This window comes from Schistocerca serialis, chromosome 4 (genome assembly GCF_023864345.2).
Source record: "Schistocerca serialis cubense isolate TAMUIC-IGC-003099 chromosome 4, iqSchSeri2.2, whole genome shotgun sequence".
In the NCBI taxonomy this organism is placed as follows: domain Eukaryota; kingdom Metazoa; phylum Arthropoda; class Insecta; order Orthoptera; family Acrididae; genus Schistocerca; species Schistocerca serialis.
Window position 1 is genome coordinate 861,799,223 of NC_064641.1, and position 13,367 is coordinate 861,812,589.

General features: G+C 40.4%; 1 protein-coding gene across 1 annotated transcript in view; it reads left to right on the plus strand.

The window, feature by feature from the left end:
- Nucleotides 1–13,367, plus strand: part of LOC126475110 (odorant receptor 45b-like) — a 76,713-nt gene that overhangs the window by 16,530 nt on the left and 46,816 nt on the right. Inside the window, exon 2 of the mRNA XM_050102694.1 lies at nt 115–214. Coding sequence (XP_049958651.1) covers nt 115–214 — 100 coding nt within the window. The remainder of the gene's footprint in view (nt 1–114; nt 215–13,367) is intronic.

Sequence of the window (13,367 nt, forward strand, 5' to 3'; positions counted from 1 at the left end):
CTATAATCGTTGAGCATAAAGAGTTTTCATTTGTTGTCTCAGATACTTCTATATACTTAGCAACTGCTTTAATAAGTTACGCCTAAAAGTGCTGCTTCTGATTATCTTTCACAGATGTGTCAAGGAACTGGAGGCTATAATGAACCTGCCGATCTTCGTTCTTTTGTTTCTACACATGGTGAACATCTGCGCACAGATCTTCGTCACCTCTCTCGTAAGTAAACATGATTAAAAGCGAAATTTGTTCTTCTTGTCCTTTAAACGTGCTTATGGACAGGGCGCTAGATCCACGCCTCCCGAGATCAGATATATGACCCAGTCTCCCGTTCAAAGCAGGTCTCTGTATACTTCTAGCAGAAGCCGTAAAACAGTCTTCTTGTCTGTCGTTAGTAACAAGGAAAAATGGCTCTGTTTATCCTACATGTCGCGATCAGAAGAAAATGAGCCTCCAATGATTAACTTTAAATTAGTAGTTTTTCTACCACATAGTCTAGTGTTACCCAGAGTGCAGCATGAGGAAGCATACCTGTACAGTCCAACACCCCAAAATATTTACGAATTCACATCTTTTTTTGTTTTGAAATAGATTTACAGTTTTATGTCTTTTTAGAGTACTGTTGTTGTTGTTGTGGTCTTCAGTCCAGAGACTGGTTTGATGCAGCTCTCCATGCCACTCTATCCTGTGCAAGCTTCTTCATCTCCCGGTACCTACTGCAACTTACATCATTCTGAATCTGTTCAGTGTATTCATCTCTTGGTCCCCCTCTACGATTTTTACAATCCGCGCTGCCCTCCAGTACTAAATTCGCGATCCCTTGATGCCTCAGAACATGTCCTACCAACCGATCCCTTCTTCTAGTCAAGTTGTGCCACAAATTTCTCTTCTCCCCAATTCTATTCAATACCTCCTCATTAGTTATGTGATCTACCCATCTAATCTTCAGCATTCTTCTGTAGCACCACATTTCGAAAGCTTCTATTCTTCTTTTGTCTAAACTATCATCCACGTTTCCCTTCCATACATGGCTACACTCCATACAAAAAGAAAAGTCTTCCTGACAAATCTATACTTGATGCTAACAAATTTCTCTTCTTCAGAAACGCTTTCCTTGCCATTGCCAGTCTACATTTTATATCCACTCTACTTCGACCATCATCAGTTATTTTGCTCCCCAAATATCAAAACTCATTTACTACTTTAAGCGTCTCATTTCCTGTTCTAATACCCTCAGAATTACCAGATTTAATTCGACTACTTTCCATTATCCTCGTTTTGCTTTTGTTGATGTGCATCTTATATCCTCCTTTCAATACACTGTCCAATCCGTTCAGCTGTCTCATACATCTTGATCACCAGATGGTAGAATTTTGTCAGGACTGGCTCTTCCAGGGCTATCAGTAGTTCTAATGGAATGTTGTCTACTCCCAGGGCCTAGGTACTATGTATGCCCATCTCCAAAACTTACAATCATTTTACTTTGCACTTCCAGGTTTTATTTTATAGGAAACTAATTTCATATGTTACACTCCTGTAATTTTTTCAGCTTTGAAGTTCGCCACTTGCTGCTTCATGAATTCTAAACTCGGACAGAACCTTTCCATTTTCTTGATTTTTGAGGAATGGTTGCAATTTTTGTGTCGAGCTGAATTCGCTTTAGTACCTCAAGAGACCTGCGTAGATTTGGGCTGAGTACAACAACACTGTACTTGCTGTGGAAACTTTCGTAAGCACTGATGGTTCTCTGTGTACTGCAACTGAGTTCTGCCCACGTGGGTGGAGGAAAGAGTGCGTTTTCGTCTATTAACTATCCTCTAAGAAGTCACAAAACATTTGCAGTTTTTCAGACAAAGGCACCGCCTACATTAAGTATCCAACAGAATAAACAACAAACAATCAGGGTTCCAGCACAGGCAAACAAAATATATAAGATAAAAACTTTTCTACTTCATTTCTTGAATAGCAGCCATGAGCAAGCCTCTGTGTTTCTCTATCTCGAGACCAACTCTGCGTTAGATCAAATTTACATCTTTGGGTTCCTACGTAAGTCCACACTTTCATAAAGCTTTCTACAAAGTTTGAAAACATTGTTGATGGAGATAATTTCAAACTTAAGATTATCACATTTATCAGAAACTGTTGAAAAGACTTATTGATAACATGAAGTTTTCTTATCGTTTAGCAAATGTCCATTGACAAGGCCTTAGATCGTGAATAGCTTACAAAAAACCTTCGTGCAATACTTAAAAGTTCCGTCGACGCATATTGTGCGCCATACTAAGAAATTTGAGGTTTTCAACTTTACAGAATATTACAGTGGTTTTGTCAGCATCATTATGTAGTTTTCACGTTTAATGTGTTAACTACAATATAACCCTCCTGAATACTAGTAGGTAACTTAGGCAGAATTTGCTGTCTACCTTTGTAAATGGATTTATGTAAGCAGTCGACATGGTTATTTCTTTCGTGTGGCTTCCTGTCAGTTCATTATACAGGGAGGTCCATTGACCGTGACCGGGCCAAATATCTCACGAAATAAGCGTCAAACCAAAAAACTACAAAGAACGAAACTCGTCTAGCTTGAAGGGGGAAAGCAGATGGTGGTATGGTTGGCCCGCTAGATTGCGCTGCCATAGGTCAAACGGATATCAACTGCGTTTTTTTGAATAGGAACCTCCACTTTTTATTACATATTCGTGTAGTAAGTAAAGAAATATGAATGTTTTAGTTGGACCACTTTTTTCGCTTTGTGATAGATGGCGCTGTAATAGTCACAAACATATGGCTCACAATTGTAGACGAACAGTTGGTAACAGGTAGGTTTTCTAAATTAAAATACAAAACGTAGGTACGTTTGAACATTTTATTTCGGTTGTTCCAGTTGTGATACATGTACCTTTGTGAACTTATCATTTCTGAGAACGCATGCTGTTACAGCGTGATTACCTGTAAAAACCACATTAATCCAATAAATGCTCAAAATGATGTCCGTCTATCTCAATGAATTTGGCAATACGTGTAACGACATTCCTCTCAACACCGACGTTTTTGAGATTCCCGATTCTCGTGCAATTTGTCTGCTACTGATGTGCGGATTAGCCGCGACAGCAGCTAAAACACCTACTTGGGCATCATCATTTGTTGCAGGTCGTTGTTGACGTTTCACATGTGGCTGAACACTTCCTGTTTCCTTAAATAACGTAACTATCCGGCGAACAGTCCGGACACTTGGATGATGTCGTCCAGGATACCGAGCAGCATACATAGCACACGCCCATTGGGCATGATCACAATAGCCATACATCAACACGATATCAGCCTTTTTCGCAATTGGTAAACGGTCCATTTTAACGCGGATAATGTATCACGAAGCAAATACCGTCCGCACCAAGGGGTGTGAAAGCTATATGGGCGAAGAGGCAAGAAGTATGTGAAAGATTGGAAACACACCATCAGTAATAAAAGACTTGATATTGTTAAAGACAAATTCAGTAAACGGTTTAAAGCTTTATAACAGTTAAAAGAAAATTTTTCTTGTGTGCTTGAGAAATAAAAAGTAAGTTTTGTTTTCATTTCACTGTTTTCATTTCACTGTATTTATCCAACTTTCCTGCTTTTGGTATTTGGTATTGATGTTTTCTTTTTTGTGTTGAAGAATTTACAGTAGTAAGATGTAGGAACCTTTTTAAGAAATTAATGCTCAGTAGTGCAAGTTTGCTGGGCAGTTACTCAGAACTTATAGTCGTGAAACATAGTTGTAACAAATTTTAGAATTCTTCATTAATTAATACTGTGATAAATATTTCTTAATTGAACCTCTTTAACTGCTGCTTATTCTCTTAATAATAGGCTTTTTTTCTCCATTGATCCAGCAGCTTGTATGACATAAAAATTATGACATTATTCAGGAATATTTGTAGTCCAGTTTAGCTGCTACAAAGTTGTTTTTCTTTTGCCTTAATTATTTACACTACAAGCTTGTTTCGACTTACTCTCAGTTTCAAGTGTTGCATCTAGTTCTTATGAGCCATAAAACATGCTGGAGCTTTTACATGTTGATAGATAACAATATAAGCATGTCAATTTAAAAGTCTATTTTTGACGTTTGCGCCTGACAGTCGCTGCTCCTATCATGTTTTCTTGTCTGTCAGACGCAAACGTCAAAAACAGACTGAAAATATTACTGAATAAGTTTCTCTCTGCTTTAGTACAGTGTGCTATAGCTGTGTTTCAATTATTTTATTATGATGCCAGCCAAAATAATTACATAGCACGCCAAGAAAAATAAGGTAATAGAATTAAAAGAAAAATAAAAACCTACAACTTAACTGGGGGGGGGGGGATGCAACCCGCAATGTTTTCATATTTTAGTTCATCTCCATACCACTTGAGGCGCTGCTGCCGGTCTGTGTTTCCCACTTCTAACACGGGAGTTGCGTTTCTCTTTTTTCTTGTTCTGTGGTCTGCACTGGCGGAATGTTACGTCATACCACGTACTTATACGTGTGACTATTACAGCGCCATCTATCACAAAGCGAAAAAAGTGGTCCAATAATTCCTTACGTACTACACGAATATGTAATAAAAATGGGGGTTCCTATTTTAAAAAACACTGTTGATATCCGTTTGACCTATGGCAGCGCCATCTAGCGGGCCAACCATAGCGCCATCTGGTTTCCCCCTTCAAGCTAGACGAGTTTCGTTCTTTGTAGTTTTTTCGTTTGATGCTTATTTCGTGAGATATTTGCCCCATTCACTATCAATGGACCACCCTGTGTATTAGTTTTGATAGTCTTTCAGATACTCTTGTATCTTCTACAGCTTCTGCGTCAGATCACAAACTATTCTCTGCCTCTGAATTATGTCGCCAGCTGTTTCCATGTGGTTTTAGTCGTCTTGAGCTTCGAACACATCTGTATTACACCTTTTAACAATTTTTGGAATCCGATAGCGTAGCCTTTCTGAAGCACCATTTTCTTTCCTATTCTACTAAATGTACCGGTACCTGCGATCGCATCATAGGACATGTTCACTATGAAATGGTCCACTGTAGACTGAAACATTAACTCACAAACTACTACCCAGAGGATACTGGAAGGACTCGGGGCTACTACCCGTTCATAATTGGATTTTTTCCGCAGATACAGGTCCTGCTACCTGCTAAGCCTACCTAGGTACGGGAGGCTTGGTTCTTGCGTTCTATGCCCATCAGATCTACTAAGTGATGGCAATAGCGAAGATATTGTACTTGTCTATTGTGAACGTATCTAAATGCTATAAAAATATTCATTATTTTTAGAACTTTTAGAGACGACAGTGCAGTACTGGTATTAATAATCTGCAAACTGCGGAAAAACAAAAATACTAATCAGTCGTGTGGCAGAGTCGTTTCCAAAAAGAGATGTATAGCTTAGGAGTGCAACTGAAAACAATAAAAGTCTGTATCGAATTATGAAGAAAGGGCAGACAGATTTGGAAGAAGTAAGTGAACCAACAATACAGCCAGAGTTCGTCAGAGCACTAAATGACGAGAGCGGAGAAAGAGGCACTAAAATCGGTGGGGTATGTAGGAACTAAAAAATGAATTAATTTGGTGTTGAAAAATCTATGAAACGTATGAGTTACCACCAGGCTTCCAGAAAAGCATGACAATCCCTTTACGGAGAACGACATTTACAGATGAACGTAATAACTGTCGGACAGTTAGTCTGGCAAGACAGACTTGTAAACTGCTGATCAGAATCGGATATAGCAGAACAGAGAGAAAATTGGAGACGTTCTGAACAAAGATTAATTTGGTTTCGGATAGGAGAAAGTAGGGGCAAGTCTGACGTTCCTCCTAGTATGGGAAGCAGACTAACGGAAACCCACGATACCTTCCTAGCATTTGTGGATCTAGAGAAAGTCTTCTACCGTGTAAGGTAGAATGAGATGTTGACATTCCTTAGAAGTTTGGTGTTACAGACAGACAAATAATCGACAAGCGCCGGCCGCTGTGGCCGAGGGGTTCTAGGCGCTTCAGTCCGGAAACACGCGGCTGCTGCGGTCGTAGGTTCGAATCCTGCCTCGGGCATGGATGTGTGTGATGTCCTTAGGTTAGTTAGGTTTAAGTAGTTCTAAGTCTAGGGGACTGATGACCTCAGATGTTAAGTCCCATAGTGCCTGGAGCCATTTTAATCAACAAGCTACAAAAGCGGAACCGTACTATATCACTGCGCCTTACCCAATATTTGAACATTCAAATAGCACGCCGGCGGTAGTAATTTGTTTGAGGCATTGTCGCTGGAGCTGGTCACTCCCAGCACACAGAGACAGTCAGCCTGTGTCAGGAACTCGCTTGAGCAACTAGACACTGCCTTATCATAACGTAAATCACGTTATGCGGTAAGCAGTAATATTTCTATCAAAGGCTTATTCCAATGTGCTTTGAATATTGTGAAAACTACGACGAAATATTTTTAGAAGCGTGCTGTATTCGCTAACTCTCGGAAAGTGTTGTTTAATCACAGTATTTATATACACACAAGCACGAATAATTATCACCAAGATATTTGTGTGTGCATCATTACGAAATTGCAGTAACATTAATAAAGTTAACTGTGGTTCTTGTGCTTAAACGGGTTTACCGGCAGTAAGACGTCGCAAAAATATTCTGAACTTATAACACTACTGTGCGCTGCTGCTATACCATAACCTTAAAGTTGGAGGCAGTTCGTACAATGAAATTATGTTTATTCATGCAATTATGGTATAGAGCAACAGAGCAGTCTTACCCTCTGAGAGGAATTTCGTTATGTTGACCGTGTTGTACCTAACGGGGATGGCTTATCGGAAATGAAAGTCAGAATTACGTAAATATTTGAACAGTACAAATAATATTTTGCCTATCTACACTGTTCAAAGAACAAGGAAAACGGTCGCCAGCCTAATAAGGCAAGAGAAAGATTAACGTTCTTGTTTAAGAAATTAGGTATGAATAACTTTAACGGACAAACACGACCTGTACTTTGCCACACGCGAGTGCGATAAACTCTGGCACCTGAATATAGTATGTCCACATTAAGGTTGGAGCTAACAGATCAGAACAAACTATTTGCATAAATATAACAGATGACAAAACACACTGTTACCTTGAGGACTTAGTCAAACTGAATGGTCTCAATAACGTTACCATTAATATTCACTGTAGAATCGTAAATTGGACATAGGTTTAGTATTTCGTGAATTGGACATAGGTTTAGTATTACTTTTCAAACATATTCCTATCTGACATGAAATATAGATATGGTGTACAGCAAAATTAGTTATTGTACATAGATTAAGTCTCTCAATACTAAATACCTTTCTACTTAGAATGAAAATTAAATGGAGTTCACTAACAAATTACTTCTCACTGTCCTTTTTTAAAAAAAAGGTACTGTTTTCATAGATAGTGGTTTTTCTGTTACTTCTTACCTAGCATAAGCACAATAGACAAACTGTTGATCTTGTTACAACATTAATATGCACTTTTAATACACAAGAGGAACCCAATATCGTACATAATTTGACTTGAACAGCAAGAGTAATTGAAACTTTCTATAATTAAGTAACTTGGTGCATTTGAACTACTTTCAATGGAGGGGGGCCCTTAATCTTGACCTCTGTAGCAGAGCAAACTAAACACACTTTCAATACACTAGAGAAACACGTACTTAGCAGGCATGAACATTTAACTCTCAACAGTTGCAGTTCCGAACTTTTACTGCAGTGAAACACAAATCTGAGATATTTGTAAGATTCTTTTAACAAACAATATTAATTTTAGCACAGTCTATTGCCATATTAATTTTAATATGCCTTCAATAAAGAACACTCGGCAAACACTTTAGCGTGGGAGGGACCCTAAGTGGATATGTGACTAAGGATAAATGACGGTAGGTACAAGAGTTCAGTCAAATTTTACCTTATATTTGGGTATACTATAACATCCTATGAGCTGATCCTTCACTGTACATTACTGTAGTGTTCCATTATAGTGATCGCGCAATGTGGTGGCGATTGCATGTTGGTAGGTGGATTTGCAGGTAGAATTGCTGGACTCTGTCATTTCTTGGTGGCGATGATAAGATACCAATTTCAGAATAGTTCCAGCTCTTTATCCATCCATCCGAGGCATTGGAAAGCGTCAGGAAAAGCCTCTCTCGGAACCAGCACAATACACAAATTTTACATGAGTAGTTGATAGTTTGGTAGCTCGTCCCCGGCGGCCTCTTTGTTCCACCTTTCTATCCATGCCAACCACATTTTGCGGGCGCTACACAGTTCGTTCCCGAGGGGAACCACAACAACTTTTACATACAAAATAACTAAGAACCCTGAGTGAAGGTCAGCAGTTTACATAACAGCAAACAAACATTTTAAATAAAACGGAACATTTGCATATATTGCTAGTTCTACACAAAATTATTTAATTTAAAAGATAACCAAAGAGATTATATGACATACAAAACATATAATTTGCTGATATTGTACATATTACAGAGATTACACTTCCTACACTCTAAAAGAAATCAAAGTTTTTATAAAGAAAGGAGTATACAATTTTGTGTTATCGATTCAATCGAACAAATTTACAGAAGCTCAACGATCTAACATTAAATAAAGCAAAAGGCAAAATAAATCAGTAGAGCATTAGAGCTATGGTGTTACAAATTTACTCGTACAATAGTGGTTGGTTCGTGGGATTAAAGGGACCAGACTGCTACGGTCATCGGTCCCTCATACAATAATGAACAATCAGCAGTTAGCTAAGGCTATAGATGTCTAATTAACTGTCATCAAACGCAAAGTGAAATATGAGTGGCTCTGAGCACTATGGGACTTAACATCTGAGGTCATCAGTCCCCTAGAACTTAGAACTACTTAAACCTAACTCACCTAAGGACACCACACACATCCATGCCCGAGGCAGGATTCGAACCTACGACCCTAGCGGTCGCGCGCTTCCAGACTCAAGCTCCTAGAACCGCACGGCTACCGCGGCCGGCGAAATATGAGTGAAATATGTTATTTTCATCTACGGATTTTCTGAATAAATGCGGGTTTGTGGTAAATTATTCGGAACTCGCCTTGCTACCCATATAATTAACACTTTCAGGTACGATCTTCGGCAGTATGGACGGTGAACGGTTGCAGCCTAGGTACCGTCGAAAAGTGAGTGACCGACATAAACTGCGTCGTGATCTGGTTGGACATTAATGAACATAAAACTGCAACAGCACTTTTTATTTCCTAACGCTCCATGTACAGGTAAATGCAAAGCGGTCGAATATCATATTAAAAATAGTACCGATACATACCGAAACAGTGCGGGAGGCGCTTACAAGGTCAAGAAAGACAAGTACACATTAAGCAGTGATGAGAACAACCGAATGAAAACAGCCGATTCAGTATATTGTTGGAAAATAATCGACTCACTTGGTTGTAGCTTTACGTATCGGCTGAGTTATTCGTTCATTCTTTTGTGTGAACCCAGTCGGTACTTTTTCTGTTACTTGAAGCTTGCATTCATTCATTCATTCAGTCAACTGAAAACTGTTCAGCGGTTTAGCTGATCGAGTTATCCAAAACAGTCTGTCTACTTCCATGAAGTAAAGTAAGAAGTAAATCAGTGGTATACAATATAAACTGCGGTGCATATATCTCCAGCTGTCTGTGAAGACAAGCAATAAACACATTCGTTTCATTATGTGCTGAAAAGCTAATTCTTCTTTTCCTTTTAAAACTGATTAATAGATTGCAGTACAGTTAACACGTAACTAATAGAGTTTCATTAGGAATACAGTGTTGAGCAATCATAGGTCTTCTCTTAGGGGTACATATATGAAGAAAAAAGGAACATTGTCGCATTTGTTTGTGACTCTTTGCATTACTTTTTACTGGAAAGAGATGATGTCCATCAACTAAAATTAAAATTTGCGATTGCTCCGGCGTATGATTGCCATACGTCGCGGAATTCGCAGACAGTCCGCGATTTTATGCTCGAAGACAGGTGTCCTGGACGAAGAAAAAAAGTCCGGAAAAAAAGTGGCTAGTAAGTAAAAAAATTTTTTTTACGCAAGTTTTGCCACTGGCCACCTATCAAGTGTTTCATAACTCCTGCAAACTTGACGATAGCCGTTGAAACCTGTGCTGATATTCCGTGGCATCTCAGAATCGCTCGGCTATTTTCAGAACACACTGTGGAAGCAGTGCAATAATCGATTCTTCGCGATTGTTTCAGTTTTCCGCTGTTGGTTTACAAAGTCTCTGCTGTCGGTATCTGATATTTCTTTTGGTCGTATAAAGTTAACCTTCAGCTGTGCGAAGTGTACTTCTGGTGCTGTTATTGCACAGAATTTGAAATTTAAAATGTCGAAACGAAAAGTACACTTTCGAGAAGAAAATACTGATGCAAACCAATGGTCACTTGCGCAACATATCGGTCCGTGTTTCAACCACGTCTTTATAATCACCGAATTTTGTCTTTGATTTTCGTCCTTGGATTGTGGCAACCCTACGCCTGCGTCACGCACGCTCCACGTCAGCGTCCTGCGTCTGCCATGGCCAGGGTGGCAACCCTGTGTGAGGAGGGCAAGACTCAAGTTTCACACGGAATTTGCAGTCTCCCATCCACAACGGCCAAAGGCCGGTCACGTGACTCCACCTGACTGCAAATTGCGGGTGAAACTTGAGTCTTGCTGTGAGGAGGTGGCGCATAGCCAATCAGCGCTAGCTCAGGTCCTGGCAGTGCTAAGTTCACACCGGCAACTGCGCCACCTCCTCAGGCCGGCTGTACCCCTGGCTCTGCCAGCCGCAGAAGACGGCTACGGCGGTGGCGCTACACCTCCCGCCCCAACGACCACCACGGAAAAAAAACATGTAAAGAAGTGAATGAAAATCACTCAAGCCCAGAGACTGAGTGAAAACATGCATATAACTGACGTAACCGACAATATTTGTGTCAGTTGTCTCACATTCACTTAAATCACTCAAACCTGGAGTGATGGCCGCAAATCAGTTTCTCATTCGATTGTGTTACATTCGACTAAAAAAAATCGACTGAATGAAAAAACAATCGACTAGCCTATCCGCTGTTGAAAACAGTCTGTTGTCCCATCAGTAACGTTAAGAAGGGTAGGGGTCAACTTGTACTCTGAAATAGCGGTGGAAGAAGCGAAAGAAGTTTCAGAAGAGCAACCAAACTGCAAAGGACAGACGATGTACCTCTTCTGCACAAGGAAGACTAACAAAACTTGCTGATTGTAATAAGAATAAACAGCGTACAAAAAAAAAGAATATAGCATTTGGATAAACAGAGCGAAGACAAATGTCTTTTACAATTACAGACACGAGTGACGATATGCTAAACATGGGAATTGAAGATTACAGAGCAGTGAAAGAAATTGAAGAATTGTCTTGGAAGCAAGACAATACAGGGTCGCCGAAACAAGGAAGATATCAGAATTGGACTGGTACAGGGTGTTTCAAAAATGACCGGTATATTTGAAACGGCAATACAAACTAAACGAGCAGCGATAGAAATACACCGTTTGTTGCAATATGCTTGGGACAACAGTACATTTTCAGGCAGACAAACTTTCGAAATTACAGTAGTTACAATTGTCAACAACAGATGGCGCTGCGGTCTGGGAAACTCTATAGTACGATATTTTCCACATATCCACCATGCGTAGCAATAATATGGCGTAGTCTCTGAACGAAATTACCCGAAACCTTTGACAACGTGTCTGGCGGAATGGCTTCACATGCAGATGAGATGTACTGCTTCAGCTGTTCAATTGTTTCTGGATTCTGGCGGTACACCTGGTCTTTCAAGTGTCCCCACAGAAAGAAGTCACAGGGGTTCATGTCTGGCGAATAGGGAAGCCAATCCACGCCGCCTCCTGTATGTTTCGGATAGCCCAAAGCAATCACACGATCATCGAAATATTCATTCAGGAAATTAAAGACGTCGGCTGTGCGAAGTGGCCGGGCATCATCTTGCATAAACCACGAGGTGTTTGCAGTGTCGTCTAAGGCAGTTTGTACCGCCACAAATTCACGAAGAATGTCCAGATAGCGTGATGCAGTAATCTTTTCGGATCTGAAAAATGGGCCAATGATTCCTTTGGACGAAATGGCGGCCCAGACCAGTACTTTTTGAGGATGCAGGGACGATGGGACTGCAACATGGGGCTTTTCGGTTCCCCATATGCGCCAGTTCTGTTTATTGACGAAGCCGTCCAGGTAAAAATAAGCTTCGGCAGTAAACCAAATGCTGCCCACATGCATATCGCCGTCATCAATCCTGTGCACTATATCGGTAGCGAATGTCTCTCGTGCAGCAATGGTAGCGGCGCTGAGGGGTTACCGCGTTTGAATTTTGTATGGATAGAGGTGTAAACTCTGGCGCATGAGACGATACGTGGACGTTGGCGTCATTTGGACCGCAGCTGCAACACGGCGAACGGAAACCCGAGGCCGCTGTTGGATCACCTGCTGCACTAGCTGCACGTTGCCCTCTGTGGTTGCCGTACGCGGTCGCCCTACCTTTCCAGCACGTTCATCCGTCACGTTCCCAGTCCGTTGAAATTTTTCAAACAGATCCTTTATTGTATCGCTTTTCGGTCCTTTGGTTACATTAAACCTCCGATGAAAACTTCGTCTTGTTGCAACAACACTGTGTTCTAGGCGGTGGAATTCCAACACCAGAAAAATCCTCTGTTCTAAGGAATAAACCATGTTGTCCACAGCACACTTGCACGTTGTGAACAGCACACGCTTACAGCAGAAAGACGACGTACAGAATGGCGCACCCACAGACTGCGTTGTCTTCTGTATCTTTCACATCACTTTCAGCGCCATCTGTTGTTGAAAATTGTAACTACTGTAATTTCGAAAGTTTGTCCGCCTGAAAATGTACTGTTGTCCCAAGCATATTGCAACAAACGGTATATTTCTATCGCTGCTCGTTTAGTTTTTATTGCCGTTTCAAATATACCGGTCATTTTTGAAACACCCTGTGTATGTGGACAAAACTTCCTTCGTTAAAAGAGCTCTACTGCTACTAGGGATATGGGGATGAGGGAGAAGTTTCTGAAAGAGCACATCTAGAGCAAAACATTGAGTGGGACCATCGAAAAGCCGGAGAAGAAGCTGAAAACTTTTGAACTGTGATGCTGTCGAAGAATGTTGAATGTGATGTAGGCAGATAAAGTAGGAAGTAAAAAAGTACTGAAAAGAAAAAATGAGGAAAGAAGTCTATGGAAAATCCTTCACTTGAATGAGGGTCAGATATGTAATACAGGCTACCACTTTCAGAAGTAGATATTCTGGTGCTGCAAGA